The 19,811-nt window shown below is 40.3% G+C and overlaps 1 protein-coding gene across 3 annotated transcripts in view; it reads right to left on the reverse strand.

Moving 5' to 3' along the window:
• EBF2 (EBF transcription factor 2) overlaps positions 1-19,811 on the reverse strand; it is a 146,520-nt gene that overhangs the window by 5,474 nt on the left and 121,235 nt on the right. For all 3 annotated transcript variants that reach the window (XM_074852207.1, XM_074852206.1, XM_074852208.1), the window contains exons 11-15: positions 12,634-12,722; positions 11,446-11,511; positions 11,158-11,335; positions 9,533-9,718; positions 7,787-7,954 (exon numbers count right to left, since the gene is read on the reverse strand). In XM_074852207.1, the coding sequence (XP_074708308.1) occupies positions 7,787-7,954; positions 9,533-9,718; positions 11,158-11,335; positions 11,446-11,511; positions 12,634-12,722 (687 nt within the window). The remainder of the gene's footprint in view (positions 1-7,786; positions 7,955-9,532; positions 9,719-11,157; positions 11,336-11,445; positions 11,512-12,633; positions 12,723-19,811) is intronic.

Here is a 19,811-nt window from a genome sequence, read left to right on the forward strand (position 1 = left end):
ATAGCTCAAAGAGAAAGTGAAACCAAACAGCCAAACCAAAAAACCAAACAAAATTAAGTCAAATATCTACTGGTTTTAATTGCTTAGGACTTTACTATTATTTTTCAAACAGCCAATTTACATAACCCTAAATAAAGTAGGTAAATATTTGCATGCCTGTTTCCGGGGGGGTGGTGTGCATTAGAATTTTCTGATAACACTAAGGAGGCTGCTCCTTTTCCTTCTCCTCACCCCCAAGCCCCAAAAAAGATCCTAATGGCAGTGTCCCAGCCTGACACTGCAGAGCCTGCTGCCTGTGCATTAACCGCACGCCTGCCCTTCTGTCCTCTAGGAAAGAAAACCTGATTTAAGCCTTGCATTGATGCCCTCCTCCAGGTTCTGCTGGGCTGGTAGAGGAGGTAAGTGCGTGCCCTCAGCCGCTCGCTGCCACCCCACAGGTATCCCAGTGGAGCAGCCTGTGTTAGAACTTCCTAATCTGCTTCAGGCAAAATCATCCAGGTTAGCTCAACTAATCTAAATTGTTTGTCTGAGGTAACCTGGCTGGGTCTTTTGCCCGAAGCAAATGAAGGAGTGCTTACACAGACGGTGCCTGGCCGGTCCGTGGCTTCTCTCCTGGCGCAGCCAGAGCCGGGCTCTGCCTGTGACTGTCTCGATTGTCTGTGCAGAGGCAGCAGACCCGGTAGAGCTCAGCGTGGTCTGATTTGAGACATGTGGGGTCTGGTGCCAGGGTAGTTTAAACTCTGTTCCCGAGGGGGACAGGCCATATCTGTATAAATGGCTTTTCTGATACTATTGTTATTGACATTATTTGCATTTTTTTAGTCAAGGAAAACTTCTAGCAGATCAAAGCAAAGACCACCCTGAGTTTCTGCTATGTCTCTTCAAAAATATTTTGAGAATACTTGTAGATGCAGCAAAGTTCCTTAAATTGAAGGGAAAGTACATTTTTACTGTATAATTAAAGATACTACATTATCCAGCAGTCCTGGACTCAAACTAGTGCTGGCAACAGCAGAACTGCCATCTGCAATCAGGAGGAGTGTGTTATTACCCCTGGGGTTCTGGTGATCCCTCTTTTACCTCCCTTCCCTCCTCCTGAGCAAGCAGCAAGTACCTGCTTTCCTCTCCTTACTTGTGCCCCCCCAGCCCAGGTCTGTTTTGTCATTCCAGGTATCAGTGCGTGCTCCAGAGCAGACACTCCGCAGAAGTTGTCAGGGTGGAACCTGCCTGCGGACAAATGCAGCTAAAACTATAATGTAACACGGGAAGGCCGAGCAAAGCCTCGTTGTTTCACTGGCATTTTGTCCTAATGTTGCAACTTCACCTCCTTCTGCAACAAAGAACATGTAGGTTGAGGAATACTGGCTGGAATTCTCTTCTGTTTTTCCACAGCTCATCTGAACGGCTTTGCTCTGTGGTTCTCTCTCTTTTTACATACCCTCATCTGTCCATTTCCACCCCACCTCCACTCCCCTTTGGGGCTGCACTGTCAAAAGCCTATTCCCAGCCTGTATCGCTTTTTATTGAATGTTTGTGAGGTTTGGATTAAGGTCTTACACTGCTAGCAAAGCTGTAATTATTTTTGCCTGTATTACTATATATTGAATCGATGTAACTTTTCAATAAAGGTGGTTCAATGCAGGACACTCCCTGATGAGTTGGGAATATAGAAACCACAGTCATTATCCCAGAGGGTCTTTTTTTTTTCTTGGAGGGAAATGGAAAAAGAATTAGAGATGAGCCTTATTGTATTAACCTTGACAGCTTGCAATTATCAACTGAAACACTTGATTAAAATTGTCACAAGGTTGGCGAATTTTTTTATAAATAAATAATCAAACATGGATAGTACCCAGATGCTATGGTGATAGGCACCTTTAATGGGTGTAATTAATAATGATCATAAGCCTAGTGTATACAAGTGGCCCCTGAAAACGCTGTCTTGCTCTGTAGTGGAGAACTCTGCAATTCACAGAGCCACTGGTACCAACTGGAAAGGGGCTCAGTGCTGTATCAATGTGCACTGTGTGCACACAGACTGATGTAGTTTTTTCAGATATCACAGGTGCTTTGTTGGTGTCTCAATTATGACCTGCTTCCAGAACTATGCTTTCTAGAGACAGTAGGTGTTGAACATTTACAATCATCATTACGTAAAACGTCTTACTCATTTGTTTTCCTCTTTTGCCCCTAAGTTTCCAGCAAACTCTGATCTTAAAGTTCTACAGCTCTTCGAAGAGGCAAACGCAGTGGTGCAACCCTGAGATCTGAAATGAATGTTCCTACCCTGCAGTGCCAGAAACGACTCCAGGCATGAGCTGTCCCGCCGATAAGGGTGGGGTTGCAGCTGGCAGCAAAGCTAACTTCTGAGGAGTTTGGTCTGAGAAAAGGTGCCACTTCTACCAGCAGGCCTCACCTTCTTGATATCCCTGACTCCCAGCATGGCCACCACTAGAAAATGTGCAGTTTTACTTTCAGTATTAAGACCATGGGGATGTTTGTAAAACAAAACACCCATTTATTATCTATCATTTATTATTATGTAACTAATCAACTGAAAATGACAGAGAAAAGAAAGGATTTTCAGAGGAAAACACAGCTGGCTTTCATTTAGCAGAAAACAGCAGTGGCTTGATGAAGGGCACTGTCATCTTTTATACTAGAAAGTCAGTCGACTAAATTACAGGTTCTGTGAAGGACGTGTGAAGGATGGTTTCAACTATAAACCGCTAAAAAGTAGCCAAAAGCTTCAGGTTTTTCCTCTATAGGAAGTAAACACTTTTTTTATTTTTTCACAGAAATCCTTCCATATTTGGATGGAAGATTTTCATTCATCCATTTGTGATTGTCTAACCACAGACAGGTAAGATACCCATAAATAAGCAGTGGTTTTGTCTCTTACAGATAAGAAGCAGGTTAAACCACATTTTATGTAACATGTTTTCAAAAAATCTAGACAAAACCTGCAATAGCTAAAAGACACAGAAGTTAACTCGGCCTCGTCTATTGAGTTGCATTGATGCAGTTACCTTCTCACCACAGTGCTAAGCTGTATATGCACAAAAGGCTGCCTGAACAATTATTTTGATTTAATTCAAGTTAATTAGGAACACCCTTAAAATCAAAATACGTGTTTACAAAATCGTATATGCGTTAGTTTTATTATTAAAGAGCACAGGAATGTGTAGCCACTCTGCAGTTACATATTTTTCCAATTATACTAGAAAGTGGCAAAGTTTTTACCTGCAAAGGAGAACTCAGTATTGAATCTTACCCAATATCCTCATTTTAGTGTGTGACACCTAACAGTCTCGAACATTTTCTTCCATTAAATAATGCAGATTTTTGTTTTCTCCCATTAAAAATGGAGCTCTTGTCTAGCCCAAGTAAGTCTGTGACATATGATGAGCCACTAAAATTAACATCCCATCAAATGAAAGATAAGTAATTAATAGTAACAGGAGATATTTTTGTTTAGTTAAGTGTTAGCAAGAAGTTTTAAATATCTCTTCAGGTTTTCTTTATTTTGAAGCAGTCTGTGCCGCTTACATCTCTGCCAATAAACTGGGGAGAAAAATGTACTTGATCCTTCCAATATATCAAATTTAATCAGATGACGGATACGTATTTTTCATATATATTGACATCATGTGTATATCATTTGCAGCCTTTGGCATACTTAACTCACAGTCTGATTCATTCTGATTCAGGCAGAAGCATATTGTTGAACTTTGCTAGCCTGGAAATGGCCCAGTAATTTTTACCTGGTTAGAATCTCTGTTAAAGAGTTATTTTAAAATGCTGTGTCTTAAGTGTTGACTGGAGCCAGGCTTTGACATGGTTGAGCAGGTCAGGCACAGAACTGGTAACGATCAGGAACCGTTGCTTTGTAAATGCGAGCCAGCCATTTCATCTGATCCCACTCACAAACTTCTCAGAGCGACTCTTTTCCTCATGACCTGTTTGCAGAGCCTTTGATGCAAGGGGACTGGAATCCCCAGTGCTGTTGACCCCCCCCTAACTTTGTCAAGACAAGATACTAATAATTAGGGTCTTCAACTCAAATACCTGCGTTTCTTTTGGGAATAGCGCAGATGTCCCCTTTGCTAAATTGAGGCTGTTCCTAAGGGTATCAGACTTCAATACCTTTTGGATTGGCCAGGATCCTCATGGTTAATGGAACATCTGACCTTCTGGGGCTTGCCTGCTATTCCTTGTAACTGAGCTTGCATTTTTATGTTGAGATGTGCTGAGCTGGCCAAAGGTAATCTGGGCAGTCAGCGGTCCATGCTGTTCCAGCAGTTTCCAATTTGCTTGCTTTTCCCCATCAGCTGCCTTCCATCTGAGATGAGATGATTAGGCATTTGTGTACTTATCATGCCGTGTTGCATCACGTCACATTATATCTTCCCAGTGCCTTTTTTAAACTGCCTTGACACATGACATGAAGGGAGCACACGATTGTTCTGATCAGGATCACCTGCTCTCCATTTGGAGAGCATATAGAAGCGAGTGGTGTCCAGTATGGATTGCTGCTTGTTCTCTACCCATCATGTCCTGTTACACTGTAAGAATGTATAGCAGATGGCAGGTGAAAGAGGTAAGCAAGAACACATGGCACAGGAGGTTATCTGAGGGTACTCCACACGTCTTGGCTGTGTTGTGCAGCCCAAAGCTGAAAGCCAGTAGATAGACAAGTTTCATGCTTAGCTAATACTTCTGAGTTGCAATATATTTTCTACCAGCTGTCCTACTGTCTCCAGCAGCTTTTAAGCATCACCAAGACTTTCCTCCCAAAATACAGTTTTGGAAAAAAATTTCCAGCGGTACTGTAAACTGCCTGGAATAACAGCAATGCTAATCTGAGTTTGAAGCTTGTACAGCTCCTTCTGTTTTAATCCAGGCTTCAACACTGCTGTGGTTAACATACGTGGAAGCTATATTCTAGACTTTCATTGCTGCTTGTAAGCAGAGTGGCATGCCCTGAGGTGCTGGTTGTATTTCTGATCTTCTCATTGCAGCAGGATGCAGTAAGTAGGACGGAGACTGTATCTCCAGGAAACTTTTGCCTTTGAACAAAAGATGTAGCCAAAGTACATTGCAAACATTACATTAAAACCCAAACAATCCCCTTGGGGAGATGTTTTCCCCATATTATGGGTGGGGAAATTGAGAGGTAATGTCAAAACACTTGCCTGATGTGCTTTGGGAAGGAGCCTGCATACACTTACTGCTTGCTCTGTGCTTTCGCTATTCTATCTCCATCAGTGTTTACTGATGCCTGAGTTTGATAAGTAAATAAATAAATAACTTACATTACCAGCACATCTATTCTTAGTTTATAGTACAGGGCGATGGCACAGCAGAGGAGATTAACAATCTCCCTTTGCTGCAGCACAGTAAGTCCATTCAAGAAGCCTCTTTGGGACCCTCCTGTTGACTTTCTGGCCACATCTGTCTGTCAGCACTGTGGGAACGTTAATTTGGATATCAGGCTATGCGTATCTGGATCCTTTCCAGAGCATGTGCTCCCCAGCTTGCATCAATTTAAATATTTCAGTTGGAAAGAAGAATTTGCATCTATGGCTGAAATAGTTAAATAGTTACAAAGCCCTGGCATAACAAACCTTGGGCAGACGTGTTCGACGGGGAAGCAACTACGGCCTTTGCCGCGAGTCACATCTGTTGTTGCTTGTTGTTGCAGTCTGAGTGACGTGGCTCCTTGTACTAGGTACTGTATCTGCTGAAAACTTAAGTAACAGTTGCAGCATATTGCTGTGTTTATGTATCAGGGTGTTGATGTACAAGGAGATATCCCACAAAGAAAGGGATATGGTTAATAACTTTTGTATCGGTTTATCCATGCCCAAGTCTCTGCATCTCTAGGTGCATAAGTTATTTCAGTAAGTAGTCACAACCTTTACTGATAGATTAGTCCTGAACACCTCAGGAGTGGACTTTTGTCAGTAAAAATGCATGGATGTGAGGACTGAGGTTTTAGCTTTGAGATTTTATGTTATCCTTTAATATTAATTTCTATTTTTAGAACCTCGTATTGATTACTTATTTATAGATTGGACAAAATATGTTGTAAACACTAAATGGCATGAGTGGCACCAAATTGTCTCTAGTACTTTACCTGTTTACAAAAGGGTTAAAAAAGAGATAAACTCTTGCTAAGCAGAGACTGGAGCAGACATGGTAGGTTAAGGAAAAGTATTAACTTAAAAAGCCAGTGTTTTTTTAATCTGTCCTTTTGCTGTCTCTCCCAGAAACAATCTGAGTGATTTTCTCACTGAACTCATTTGTGGTTACCACTAGCTTAGGTAACCTCTTAACAATTAGGCCTTCTCAGCGTAGCAGTTAGACGAGTTTAAAGCAGACTTAAATCTGTTCTGAGCACACTGATTTGTCTTTAGCACCATCCAACTGGCTTAAGCTAAATAAGCAAACTATTCTTAAGTTGATAGGCCTTCCTAGTTAAATGTTTAACTAAATTAGTTTAAAATTAGTTACCTTGGAACAGTTCCCTACAACGCTCCCTCACATTTTTCACAAAAATGCAGTGAAATCAATACATCCCTTCATTAGCTGATACGAAGAACACTCCATCCCCAACCCCCCCAAAAAAGAAGAAAAAAGTGAACTGCAGACCAGGTAGCGATGATGACTCTTTAGAAGCCGTGATCATCACAAAACATTAACAAAGATAACCCCATTTCTAAACAGTTTAGATAAACAGCTACCACTGTTGGGCCAACAAAACTTTCTATACCTGTAATTTAAAAAATTGCTTCAAATCCTTCTTCTCATCTTCTCTAAACAGAGTGGAAAAGAAATTATATTCCCTGTCAACCTGATACCTGTGCATTTACATGGGTAGATCAATGTCTTTCATCAATGGGGAGAAGATGATCCTGGAGAACCACGGAGTTTCATGTAATTGGGGCAGGGGAAGAAGCTGTTTCAGATGCATAGCAGAATTCTCTAAGTTAGCTTTTAAAAATGTAATTGTTTTTGTTCAACACACTTAGAATTTCCTTATTATATAAAATAATCACAGTTTATCTAAGTCCCTGTGGCCTAGCTAAGGATTTATAATGCACCCAAATCAACAGGTGCAGTTTGTAGGGCTCATTTTAGAATTACCACTGGCTCTTGGCATGGCTGAATTCCCAGAGTTGTGTTTTCTGTGGTATCTCTAGTGAAGTCTGAAGGAGCCAGATGACTTCTCAGGCCCTATAAAGGCTTTTTTTATGGAGACTTGGAGGGTATTTATGTGCCGCATGCCCCCCCACAGCCTGTTAAAAGAAAGAATTTAGTACAGGTTTCCATTCTTATCTTAATACTCACATTTGTTTTGCAGATCACCTTTAAAAAGGCTGTAAATGTACTATAGGGCTCAATTCCCGGTATGAGCCTAAACCTTGCAGCAGGTTTCAAGGCACTGGCTGTTTTGTACAGAGCTGTGTATTAACTCTGCAGGGCAGACGTTTGTTTTATGAGTCCCTGAAGCCTAAGGAGAAGTCATTCCTCACAAAAGAGCTGGTATTGAAATGCAGCGTGGGTCAAATCCTTCTTGGTATAAGTGAGTGTCTGTCCCCTGTTGTTTTAAAACCAACTAGACAAAGCTTGGACCATTGCTTTAATCCAGTTGGATTGGGTCACATGTTCACTACTGAGTCCTGTAATACCAGTGTAACGGTATTCAGATGATTACTGTGTTTCCCTCGACTAACAGTGTGCTTTACACGTGCAGGCTGAATATTAATTGTACATTTCTTACCTCTAAACCCATTTCCATTGCCACTAGAGCAGGCAGGAGAAGGAGACCCTTGGGGTCTGATGACAGGAGCAAAGGCACTCTTCTGTTTGACAGCAGGAAAGACGGAAGAGGAGAATGGAAGGATGGAAGAAGTGCTGGAGGAGCCAACTGTTGGACTTGAAGACATTACTGCAAAAGAAAAAAGTGAATGCTCATCAGAAATGCAGTTATACAAGTTGGGTAAAACTGCTTAAAATGCCTACTTTCGATTACTTATTTTAATTCTTAAAGAAGATCTCATTCTCACTTTGATTTGGCTGGTTACAATAACTCTAAAGTAGAGAGGTAGCTATACTGAATAGTTCAGAAAAGAGAGTGTTTAATTCTTTTAAAATGGAGGGTGAGGATATCAGAACATGGTCAGTCATCGAGGGGGAGAGAGAATCACTATGAACTAACAGTAGACAGTAACGACCTGTCCACGCACAGTCTGTGCTTTGGAAGCTGGGAAGGCAGATAATTCCTGTGCTGCCCTCAGCTTTTTAAAAATTAAGATTTCCTTGGATGGACTTGAGGGGGGATGTTTTAAGCTGTTGCTTAGAGTTTAACTTGGCTTCTTTTTAAAGAATTATCTTGCAAAAATTCCCATTATATGTCCAATAGCTTGTTAAGCAACTGTTTGCTTACCTTCCGAGAAAACCAGCAGCTATTTCTCAGCAAAACAAGGAACAAATAACCATATTTCATGTGGGTTCAGGTGAATCCCCAAGTCTCATGGAAGTATTAGTTTGAAATCAGAATAACAATATATGACAATACACTGCGGACCTGGTCCTTTCCTTATTGGAATCAATGGCAAAGCTCCAGAAAAGGGCAAGTATCAAAAGCACCCAAGCATCCTTTGAGTTGCATCTTAGGCTTAAATTACAGCTCAAATTGTGAGGATATTGTTTAGCAGGTTTCAGACCAGCAAGGAGCCTTCATCATCACTGCAAAGTGGGTCAGTCCTTATGCAGATGATGGGAATGTAAATAAAAAGTATTTTGCAGGATACCAGGTGTTTGCTGGAAAGGCACGATCCTGACATTATTGGGAGCTATACCCTCCATAACCTACAATGTAGGTAAATAATTTAGTAATAGTCAATAAGTAAATAGCTGTTTAACTGCTCCTCTACTCATATATATGTATTTTACACACTCTTGCCAGAGGGAAATCAAGGCACGAAAGGAAGAGTGACTTGCTCATGGTAAAACTAGTAGCGCAATAATAGTAACTTCCAGAACTTAATTCCATTGTTGTTATATTTCTGGTTATCAAGGTAATATAGTTTCACAGGAAATTAATCCACAGTTCAGCTCTCAGATATTGTTAATGCCGTTCAGACACATAAAAATTATTTTAGAGTGGCTTTTACATAGGATTTGGAGTAATCTCTATGCTAATAGTAATGGCTACTCGCTCAACCATCTCAAGTTGCAAACTGTACCTCATTTCTCACTGTGGCCTTTGCTACTTAGCAATCTGTATAAGGATAAAAAATGAAGGAAAAAACCAAGATTCAATATTCCTTTATTGTTCTTGAAAAATGGGAACACTTTCTAGTTCATACCAAAAAATACCAGAACACAAATCAGAACTTTTTACAAAAATCTTCACTAAATCTTGAGAACTTCTCTTGAAAGACATCACTTGCTGCATTTTTTGATGTGGTAAATTAAATTATGCAGGAGCAAGAATCAAATATAAAAGCAGGGAAGCACATACATCCATAGGGGGATCCTGTTGGAGAGCCGTTAATGAATCCAGGGGAGCCTGGGACGCCCAGGTTTGACATGGGGACGTTGCTGTAGCCGTTCATACTGTTGCTGGAAGTGCTGTAATTGGACTGTTGAGGTGTGGAACTGGATGAGTAACCTCGGGGTGAGATGCTGCTTGTGTTACGAATGTAACCTAAAAAAAACAAACCACATTTCAAAGCGTGTCAATTGATTTGGCTAAAAACTTTCTCCTGGATATTCCTTGCTTAATAAATTACTTAAATAAATTACTTCTTTAAATCCAGATTAATTAACACATTTAAGCAAGAACCATTAAATTCAGTGGGTTTTATGCATGTGCTTTCAAGTTAAGCAATATTAAGTATTAAAACAATGTGGGAAACTAACTTTTTGAAGGGAACCGATTTACATTTTTCTGATCAGATTTGATTTATTAGAAGTTGAAATTTGTGCTAAGACCTGGAAAAGAATGTGTGTGCTTATCTTTTTCTGAGGTAGAATTTATACTATATGGGGGATTTTCTACAATTTTAGGGGGGAGGTTATGCTTTTCGAATGATTGATGAATTACAAATAAAGCAAGTAACCCATAAACAGTCTGCAGCTTGACTTTGAAGATACTCAGGGAAAAAATAAACTGGTTCAGTAAAAAACATTTTTCTGTCTTAAAAAAAAATCACAAATATTTGAGAAACAAAATTTATCCTCTTTTTTTTCTCCAAAAGGAGACTTGGAGAACACCATAGCTATCAGCATTAAAGTACAAGGCTCTTATTACAGCTGCAAAAGGTTTTTTCATTAGAAGTGATCCAATAGCTACTTTAAAAGCAGTTGCCATTTAGATATCAAGTCAGGTTATTTCTGCCCATTTATATTATGAAGTTCTAATTCACGATTGGTAAGACCTTATTACAAAAACTAGCAAAATTATCTGCATGATGGCTTTTAACATGGCGTATGTAATATTAACTTCAGATCACAAGGTTTTACTGTCTTAGAGTGTTCACCACAGCATTCATGCAGTCAACCACGGACTGTACGTTACTGGAATCGAGTGCTACAAATCAAAGTAGTCAAGAGTCAGAAAAGGCCCAAAGTGGATATTGCTCCCATGATTTATTACTGTTAATACATAATTTTATGGCATGTTTTCCTAACAATCAATAATATGTATCTGGAGTAAATTAATACATACAACATATGCAAGTTGGTAACATTAACACTGAAGGAGCAGCCTAGGGGGAAAAAAAAAAAGAAAATCCCCCACCTTTTTAACTGTGAGAGGTTTTCTTCAACTGCTGTTCTTTTATGAAAACAGAGATATAAAAAGAAGACATTGAGGGGAGCAGGGAGAGAATTCCGGGTTAAGTTGGTATCAAAAAATACTCAAAAATTATTTCAGCCGTATCTAATCTGGTAACTGGAACCTGGCGCAGACGTGGTATCATCCAAAATGGCAGCACACATCCATCCATTCCTAATGCTGATGGTTTAAAGCCATCTTTCCGTCCCTACACCGAGCAGGTAAAGGAGTTGAGAAACTCTTATGGAGGCAACTGTGATTCAAATTTTCGTTGTTTATTTTAGCACTATGCTACTTGTGGTGCTTACCTTGGTTGTTCCCCTGTGTTGACTCTGAAATGCTGACTCCTAACTGGCTACCGTAGGAGTTAATTCCCATCATACTGCTGTGAGCAGGAGAGCTAGAGAGCGCAGGGATCTGTGCGGGATTCCTTGGTACGCTGTAGAGAGCTTCTGCGATGTCTGCAGCTCGTTTCAGAATGATGTCCTGTGGAGTGAAAGGGACAAGTTCAGAGGCGTGCTTGGAGAAATGTTCTAGTGTTTATTACCAAACCTAGGAACATACACCACGCCCCTCTTGAGAGCAGTCATGCTGACCTGGTTGTTATGTGGCGTTCCATACAGTGCTTCAACTAGGTCAGCAGCTCGTTTCAACAGCATTTCCTGGAGGATGAGCAGATGCATAAAATTGACATTTTAACAGAAAAGGATTTCAGTGCAAAGAAAACCACGGGCTAGTATTTTCTGAACTGACTAGTGTTTGTGTGTGGTCATTCTGAAAACTGGGTGCCTTAGAGAGCCGTTATTTTCCACTTACTTGAAAAATTGAACCCCTTACAGTGTCTCAAACTAGGCAGCCAGAACCACCAGTCACTTTGGAAAGTGCCACCACACGTGCGATAGAAACGTCAACCGACACCGACTGTTGTGCGCCCAGGCCCAGCTTTGTCCTGGAGCTCTCCAGAGTCCTGAAGCTGCTCGGAGCACACCCGCTCCGAACATGGAGACAACTTCCAGACAAACCCAACTGAAACAGGAATTCCCTTCCCTACTGAATTGCAGTAGATCCTTTTGCATAGACACATAGAAACCTGGTTATCTCCATGTCCATTTATTTTTTTCTCAATAATGGTAACCAAACAAATAAAACACTAGCTAGTAGGTATCTTATGTTACTTCTGGTTGTAGGAAAAAAATGCACAGTATACTATCTGAATACGACAGTCTTTCATCATGAAAAGATGATCATATGCACTTTTGGTACTGCAGTAAAATCTAGGAATATAGTCATTAATGCCACTCTCATTGTGCTAGGTGCTGCATCGACACAGCGTGCGGTATTACAGGCACATAAAATCCCGAGTTGTTTCAACACATGCAGTTGTGGCTAAGAAAAAGTTGAGCTTCAAGTGTTTTTATGAAAAGGTTCCCTTAAGGTTAGACCTCTGCAACAAAGCCTTTATGTCTATTGTGTATCATTTAGGTTCAGAGATTTGCCAATATGAATAAATGCACAGGACCGTGAATATTAACTGGGAAGGTATCTGCACTGAACTCTCATTTGAGCACCAAAAGAAGTTCACAGACAGTGTTTGAGCTCTAACAGATAAAAATTACTGATAGCTGTGGGATCTACATGATCACATTCTTGTTTGAACCTACAACTAATTGGGGAACTTATGTTCAGATGTAATTGTCATTTATGGTACAATTTTGTCTCTTTTATGAGTTAGAAGTGAAAGAATGTATTTAGTGGGCTCAGTGAAATGTTTAAAAATATTTTACCTTAGCTAGTCTTTCGGGGTCACCAGGATGTCTTGGGATGACCTTCTGCAGTCTTTGGAAACCATAATCTATGGTAGGTTCATTTAAAGCTGAAAGGAAAACAGAAAAAAAGCCACCATATTATATGAGAATATAATATATGTGTGTATATCTTTATATGACTCTAAGTTTCATTACCTACGATGCATTTCAGAGCTCCTCCCCAGAAAACCTCTCCTTGCTGGGGTTCCTAGGTGCTGTACACTGCCTGCTGCTCAGGGGAGCCCTGATCACTGTGTGTAAGCCAGGCTGAACAGTAAGCTAAGCTTTACAAGAACTTCTGCATGAGGATTCTTAATCTCTTTTCAAAGAGAATACTTACTCTACCACTGAGAAAGCTGGGACACACAAGCTATTAATGTTGGACTGTGTTGTACAGACCCGGTCCCCTGACTCCAGGCACTGAATTGTACAGACATTTCTGCCGTTATTTCTGTAACGAACTGCATGGTGCTCCTGGACGATCCCTCGGTGTGTCTGTGATTTGCTAAAGAGTTAGTGATACCTTTCTGCTTCCAGCTAAGCCTTGAAAGAATTCTGAGCGTTCATGTGTGTATATACACGCGTGCACACCCCCCCGACGCTTGCTCATTCTGGTGGGCACAGCTGAACTGAATTTACATGTTCTTTTTCTGCCAGTATTCCAGAAGATACACTCAGAGACAGGTACGTTGAGGCAAATGACAAAATTTATGTTAATATTGCATGCTATTTGCAAAACTTCCTACTGAAAGTATTGCAAAAACTAGTGAGTTTGGCTTAATAAGGGAATAAAAAAAAATCATGACTTCTGCACTTAAAACTGCTCGTTTCCAATGCTGGCTTCTCACCATCTATAAAGGCTGAGTAAATAATTTGAGAGATACAGCAGGGAAGCGCTGTCACAAAATACTCCTTTAAGGATGAATGTATTTACTCTGGACAAAACTGACCGTGGCAGTAATACAGCAAGTTGTGGTACAAATGCAGATTAGAACAGGTCTTCTACTACGTTTGTTATACAGTCAGAAATGCTCTATTTGGTCACCTAATAAACACACTACACACACCCCTGCACCATTTTGCCGTCACAAACTAGGGCACAGCTATTCATTAGACACATTAACTTCTTCAATGGTGTATGGCTATTATGCATACATAGCCACTTCCCTGTAATGATGTTAATCTCTAGTGGATAAACCAAGATATTTTGACCCAGATCCTCAGCTAGCAATAGCTGATAGAGCCCTACTGGCATCGCTGATGATTTCATAAAACTCCAGACACTTCTTTAATACTCTCTACTATGAAATTGTGGCAATAATAATCTAATTTTTGATTATTAAAAATTAAACTCCAAATTAACACAGAAACCAAAAGTCAGTTCTGTAGCATTCTGCATGCTCATAGGCTTTGACTGCCTCTAACACGTTCGGATTACCAGTGTTTACTAATACAGTTACAGGAATGTTTATTTAGAATTTCCTTATACTTCAGAATGTGCATTATAATTCAAACAATACATTCATGCTGAGAATCTTGCTAAGAATCCCACGACACATTTAATAAGTCACGTACATAAGTCCTTTAGCACTATCCTCATTCAGCACTAGCTGCTTCTATCCTCTTGTACCATTTGTGGTTCTTCTTTTGAAAAAACAAAAATTTTTTTAAATAACTAGTGACATCAGCACAGCTGAAAACACCCGACTGCAAGAGATGCTGATGGCACTTACTTATTGAATCTTCCAAAATCTACTCAGCACCTTGCAGAATAACTGTCTCAGGCACCAGAAGAATGAAACTATCAAGTGAGACAGACTATTATACTGATCCAGATTCTCTGTTTATCTGTGTCTGTCTTTGGTATAACAACATGAAGGTAAAAGGTCATATTCCCCACTGAGATACATTTTATATTTACTTTTTATTAAATAATTATGGCGTGGCATGAAGTTTAAATATTACAGGAGATAATCAAGTGGGAATTGAGTAGAGAAAACCCAGACCTGAGAATTTAGTCTTGGCTATACTTAGAATGTCTTTGCTCTCCACTGGGAGCCATTCTGGTTTGCTTAAGGAGTTTAATAATATACATTTCAACTGCCACAGAATCTACATCCCATTTGGGAAGAGGGGTTTTTTGGGGGGGGGTGGGATTTTTTGCCAATAATCCTGAGAATTATAGGACAATTCTCTCAAGAGCCTATACATCATTATGTGCCATTTCTCTTCTTGATTACAAGTCAAATCAGTTAAGTTATATATCTTACACTAAGCAAAAGCAATGTAGAATTTAAACACGTATGTATACATAGTTCACTAAAAATAGCTAATGGGAATATACAAAATGCTAATTCAGGAAGAAGAAATTTACTATTATTCAACAAACATTTTTCCAATGGATTGACATGGACATTTTCAGACTGATAGATAAACAGCAGCAAATAATTTCTCAACGATGTTGAATAGCTCTAAGACTAATCCAGCCATTTTGAATCAATGTATATATTATGTCTTTCAGCACAAAAGGTTTTCTGTATGGCTTGCAACAAAATTGCCTACTTCTAGTTTTACTCATTAATGGAACAAAAATATCTCTGTCATGAAATCCTGTTAAAAGACAAGATCCAACATTTGTAGAAGTAAATGGTACCTTTTCAAACTGAAGGGCTAGATGTAGAATCCACCAGCAAGTTTAAACAGCATCACCCAGTACCACTTCCACGGAGAAAAAGAGCTACTGGAGCACTGGTGGTTTATCTACGTGTTATATAGAAACATGCCAAAATTATATCCAAATGCTTTGGGGTTCATGGATTGAGAGACCATAAAGGGGTCTGACACAGAAGCAGGCTGCTCGTTATTTCCTACAAATCAGACATCTGAAATGAAACCCCCAAGAAAACTGATTCAGGTACAGCAAAATCCCTTTGGCAACTCGCAAATCCAGTGTTTCAGGCACAAGGGGCCTCTTGAATTTCCCAGAGCATAGTTTAAAAAATTGTGCATGACATGATAGAATGTATGCAAAAAAAAGCAACCATGTAGTAAATAAACTAAATTGTCGGTTAGTCTGTAAGCCTCATTCTAGCATAACTGTTTTAACAACAGAATTGTTACAGTCCGTAGGAGAGAGTCTGTAGGGAGAGGTCTGAACGCCCCACAGCCTGCCTGGCTTGATTTCTGACAAGGCTCAAATAGAGCATGGTGCAATCCTTCCTCTTTTATATTGTTCCTTACCCTCCAAAAGCCATGCTTTCATTTGAAATACAAGTGGCCAGCTATTATGACTCACTGGAATAGGAGAAAAAAATAATTCTCCCACTTGAGCAACTGATGCCATGACATCTGTCTGCATCTGCCAGACATGCAGCAGCAGCTTAGTCCCGTTCATCTCGATGGGGACTAACTGCGATACCCAATGATAACAGTGCTGACATTTAAAGTATTAATTATTTCACCACACATCAAAGCACGTAAGACTGCTGAAGGAAGATGATGTTATGAAGAGCTGCACAATTTACCACGAGTGACAGTTCATCCTGATATTGCCAGTGTATGCCTTGGGAGATGTGCACTCTCCCTCTCCGCCAATCAAAAAAGGGCCACGTTTAAGGACTTTAGCAAAGTTCTGCAGCTCATCTTTGCTTTACTCCATGAAGCAGATCAAAGGGCAGCAAGTCCTGTGTTTGCAAAGTAGGAATGAGAAGAAACAAAGTAGGCACACCTCTGGAAATGTCCTGAACCCAGAAAACTGAGTCAGGAGTACAGTATTTGCAGTGTGATGCCTAACCTCCTCAAAGGCGTTAACACAGAGAAAAAGGCACCAGTGGCCTTAAAGGTTTGAATTCCATCTCTGCACTAGTGACTACCTTCGCTCAAGCCAACAGTGAAGAGATGCCTGGTATTCACCCGACGGAGTGAAACATTTCCACGTTGCTGCCTACGGAAGCTCGCTCGCTATAACCACGCTAATCCTGGAACACACGTACCGGTCAGCCTACTCCGAGGGGTACGCTGTGGTGTGGAGGGAGGGCTGGTGCTAGAAGCCTCCTGCTAGTGGTCCTGGGTGCTGTTTGCTGTGTCGGTACCGGCTGTTCCGAACACCCTACGCCCAGCGCAGCGTTGCCTCCCACTGCGCTATTTCGTAGGTGAAAGCGGTGGTAGGAGCTGTTCTCTGCAAATGCTTTCTGTCACGTCAGTTGTGTTCTGGCCAAGCGAACTCGCTCTGCCAATTTGTAGAGCTCACTGCATCCTTGTACGTGTTGTTACCCACAAGGAGATAACAAGACCTTCTCAAATCTACTTACAAGCTTTAGCAAACCAGTACCCTCCTATCCTTGGTACCTGGCAGAGAGACTGACAGAGTACAAGCCGGGAGTCCAACATATCCTACAGATTATTTTATATTGCATTGCTCTGACAAGTTAACCCCTGGAGGATTTCTGCTCAGCAAGGAAAATTATGTTCAAAATCTCCCTGATATACACATTTCCAGGTTACCATCTCCATGACAAAGTAAATGCAGAGCTGTGATCAAACCTAAGATATGAAAGCCTATGAGACGTATCCTCAGCTGGCATAAACTGATGTAAACGATATTAAAGCCAAGAGAACTATAATGGAACTACTTACAGCGGCAGGGAATTTGAATTTGTGTAGTAAGTATTAAAAGCAGAATATGAGGCTACTGCTAGATTAGCAGCAGAGAACAAATGTCTTATTATTGTAGGAACAGCTGATGAAAGAAAAGTAATTCAGAATATAGAGATGTACGTGTAACCTGTATTCTCACCAGACTGAGGTACACACGGGAACTAAATGTTTAGTTGGAGCGATTTAAAAATAGACTTTTTATCTCTCACTTTAAGTATATACTTAACTACTAAAGTACGTAAGTTGGTTCAGCAACTGCCATTAACATATAACAAGCCATTTCTTTAGATTTTTGCTATACTCTGTAGTACACCATTAGATGTCCATAGAATCCTCTTGGCTTCACTTTTATAAAAGTTTCCCATCTGGGAACCTTATGGAAAAGTCCACACATCACATTTTGGCGATGAGAGGCATTTGATGGCTGAGTTGCAGCACCCTGAATGATAGCACTTACGAGTGGAAACGCTGACAGAACCGTAACTACAGCAGTGCTAGCACAGCACACCGCGAGGAGCCGATTATAAATACACATTACAGGACGCATATGAGCTCCCATAACAGCTCCACTGTGGCATTTACATTTACCCTTGAAATTTGGATCTAATTTTTATATTCATCTTTTCAACAGTTTATCATTTTCTTCTTCAAACAACCTGTCTTATTGTAACTCTCTTACAAAAAGAAAAATGCTCAAGTGTAATCAGGTCAAACATTAATATTTGATTGTATATTAAATATTGAGGGCATAGGCAGATACACACAATATGAAGATCATTGTTTTTCTGTTTCCATGCTTTAGCAGAGTATTGGTGTTCTGGTGATTAAAGGATACAACGAGAACCTGAGAGATCCACTTCCCCGTCTATCTTCAGCTTTCCCCTATCACCGCAGGCAAGTGGTTGCTCTTTCTTCGTCCTGCTGCGGCAGCATCTCATGTATACCATGGAAGCACGTGTCTTTCTGTAACTGGTCGCCCATGTCTGATGCAGTGAGGCCCTGATGAACCCTCCGAGGTCTGGTTTTATATGAATAATTATTCTTGTTAAGGCTGTGAAGTACTTATAGCCACCTAGTCAGTATTTCCATACGACTTGACCCTTCATGCTTTTCATGTGAGGTTGTATCTCAGCACTTAATGATTATGAAGGACTTAATACAACATGACCCTGATAGCACCGGGCTGTTGCTGCTGTTACTAGTTCTGACAGAACTACATCTTCCCATGCTTTTAGTTTGCAGGTTTTCACACTTTTCAGTCTCCTGGGCTTGATGTAAATGTCTCTACATTTCTTAGGTTTTTGCCAAGTGCAAGCTGAATGAAAGGGAAGGTATTTAGAGGAGAAATTCTCATTTATACAGGCAACTACAATTCAAGAGGGAAGGGGTCTTATTTATGTTTCTAAGCCTACTGCATTCTCTGATATGTTATCTACCAACTTTGTGACAGCTCAGAGGAATATATTGCAATATAAAGTACTACAAGTATCAAGAAAATAATAAACTTAATTATCATGAAAAAAACCCAGATTTTCGTTATGATGCTCAGGACTACCTTACCAATAATCATAAAATCTACTGAACTTTCCTCTTCAGTATTTTATATAACACTTGTCTGCTACACTCTACCCAACTTGCACTCTGTGCTGCTACTGAGTATATTTTATGGAGTGCTCTGGATACACACATGTATTCTGTGGGCAGTGGCATTTAAACAACCTGATTTCCTGAGGCTGTTTTCTGGTAGCTTCTCTGCTGTCTAATAACACGGTTGAGCTCTTCACCATTTCTTTCAGTGGAGGATTCATTCAGATCTCTCTTACCATTTTTCATTTTCACAAAAACGTGCTGGAAATGTGCATCTTTGATGCTCCTACATTTCTGATAAAATTGAACAGAAATTGGTCAAGAGGTTCAAAAGTTGCTGTGGGAGTTTTGAAGAAGACTTAAAGGCAGGAGAACCTTGACTGCCTGAGTATGGCTTGCCTAGGTTAAAAATCACTGCATTTGTTCACAGCAGGATCACAGCAGTTTTCTGATCACACTGCCGCAGAAAGAAAAAAAAAATGCCACCATGTTATTTTCATAGCTTAGAAGTTGTTTTTCTGCTATTAGCAGCAACAACCTGGGGGAATTGATTACACAGGTGAGCCTCTACCTAATAGCTGTGTTTATCATTTTGCCTGCCATGGTGGAAGAAGTGCAGGTTCTTGAACAGACAGATTGAAAAGTTGTCTGTTCTACCCTCGCTCTAACAGCTCGGCGTCTTCTGTGAAACGCTGTTTTGTAACATATGGCAGTAAGCACCCACTCACTCCTCAGAGAATGCTAACAGATATCCCTATGCCAATAACAGCAGTAAACCAGGGATAGTATATTTAACTTTCTTCTCTTCTGCTGGCTCCTAGATACATCTTCATGTCCTTTTTCGTGGAGGCACTCTAATTAACATGTCAAAGAACTGCACTGTGGTCTGACTCAAGTCCCCCCTAGATGGTACA

This window comes from Strix uralensis, chromosome 28, assembly GCF_047716275.1.
Source record: "Strix uralensis isolate ZFMK-TIS-50842 chromosome 28, bStrUra1, whole genome shotgun sequence".
Lineage (NCBI taxonomy): Eukaryota > Metazoa > Chordata > Aves > Strigiformes > Strigidae > Strix > Strix uralensis.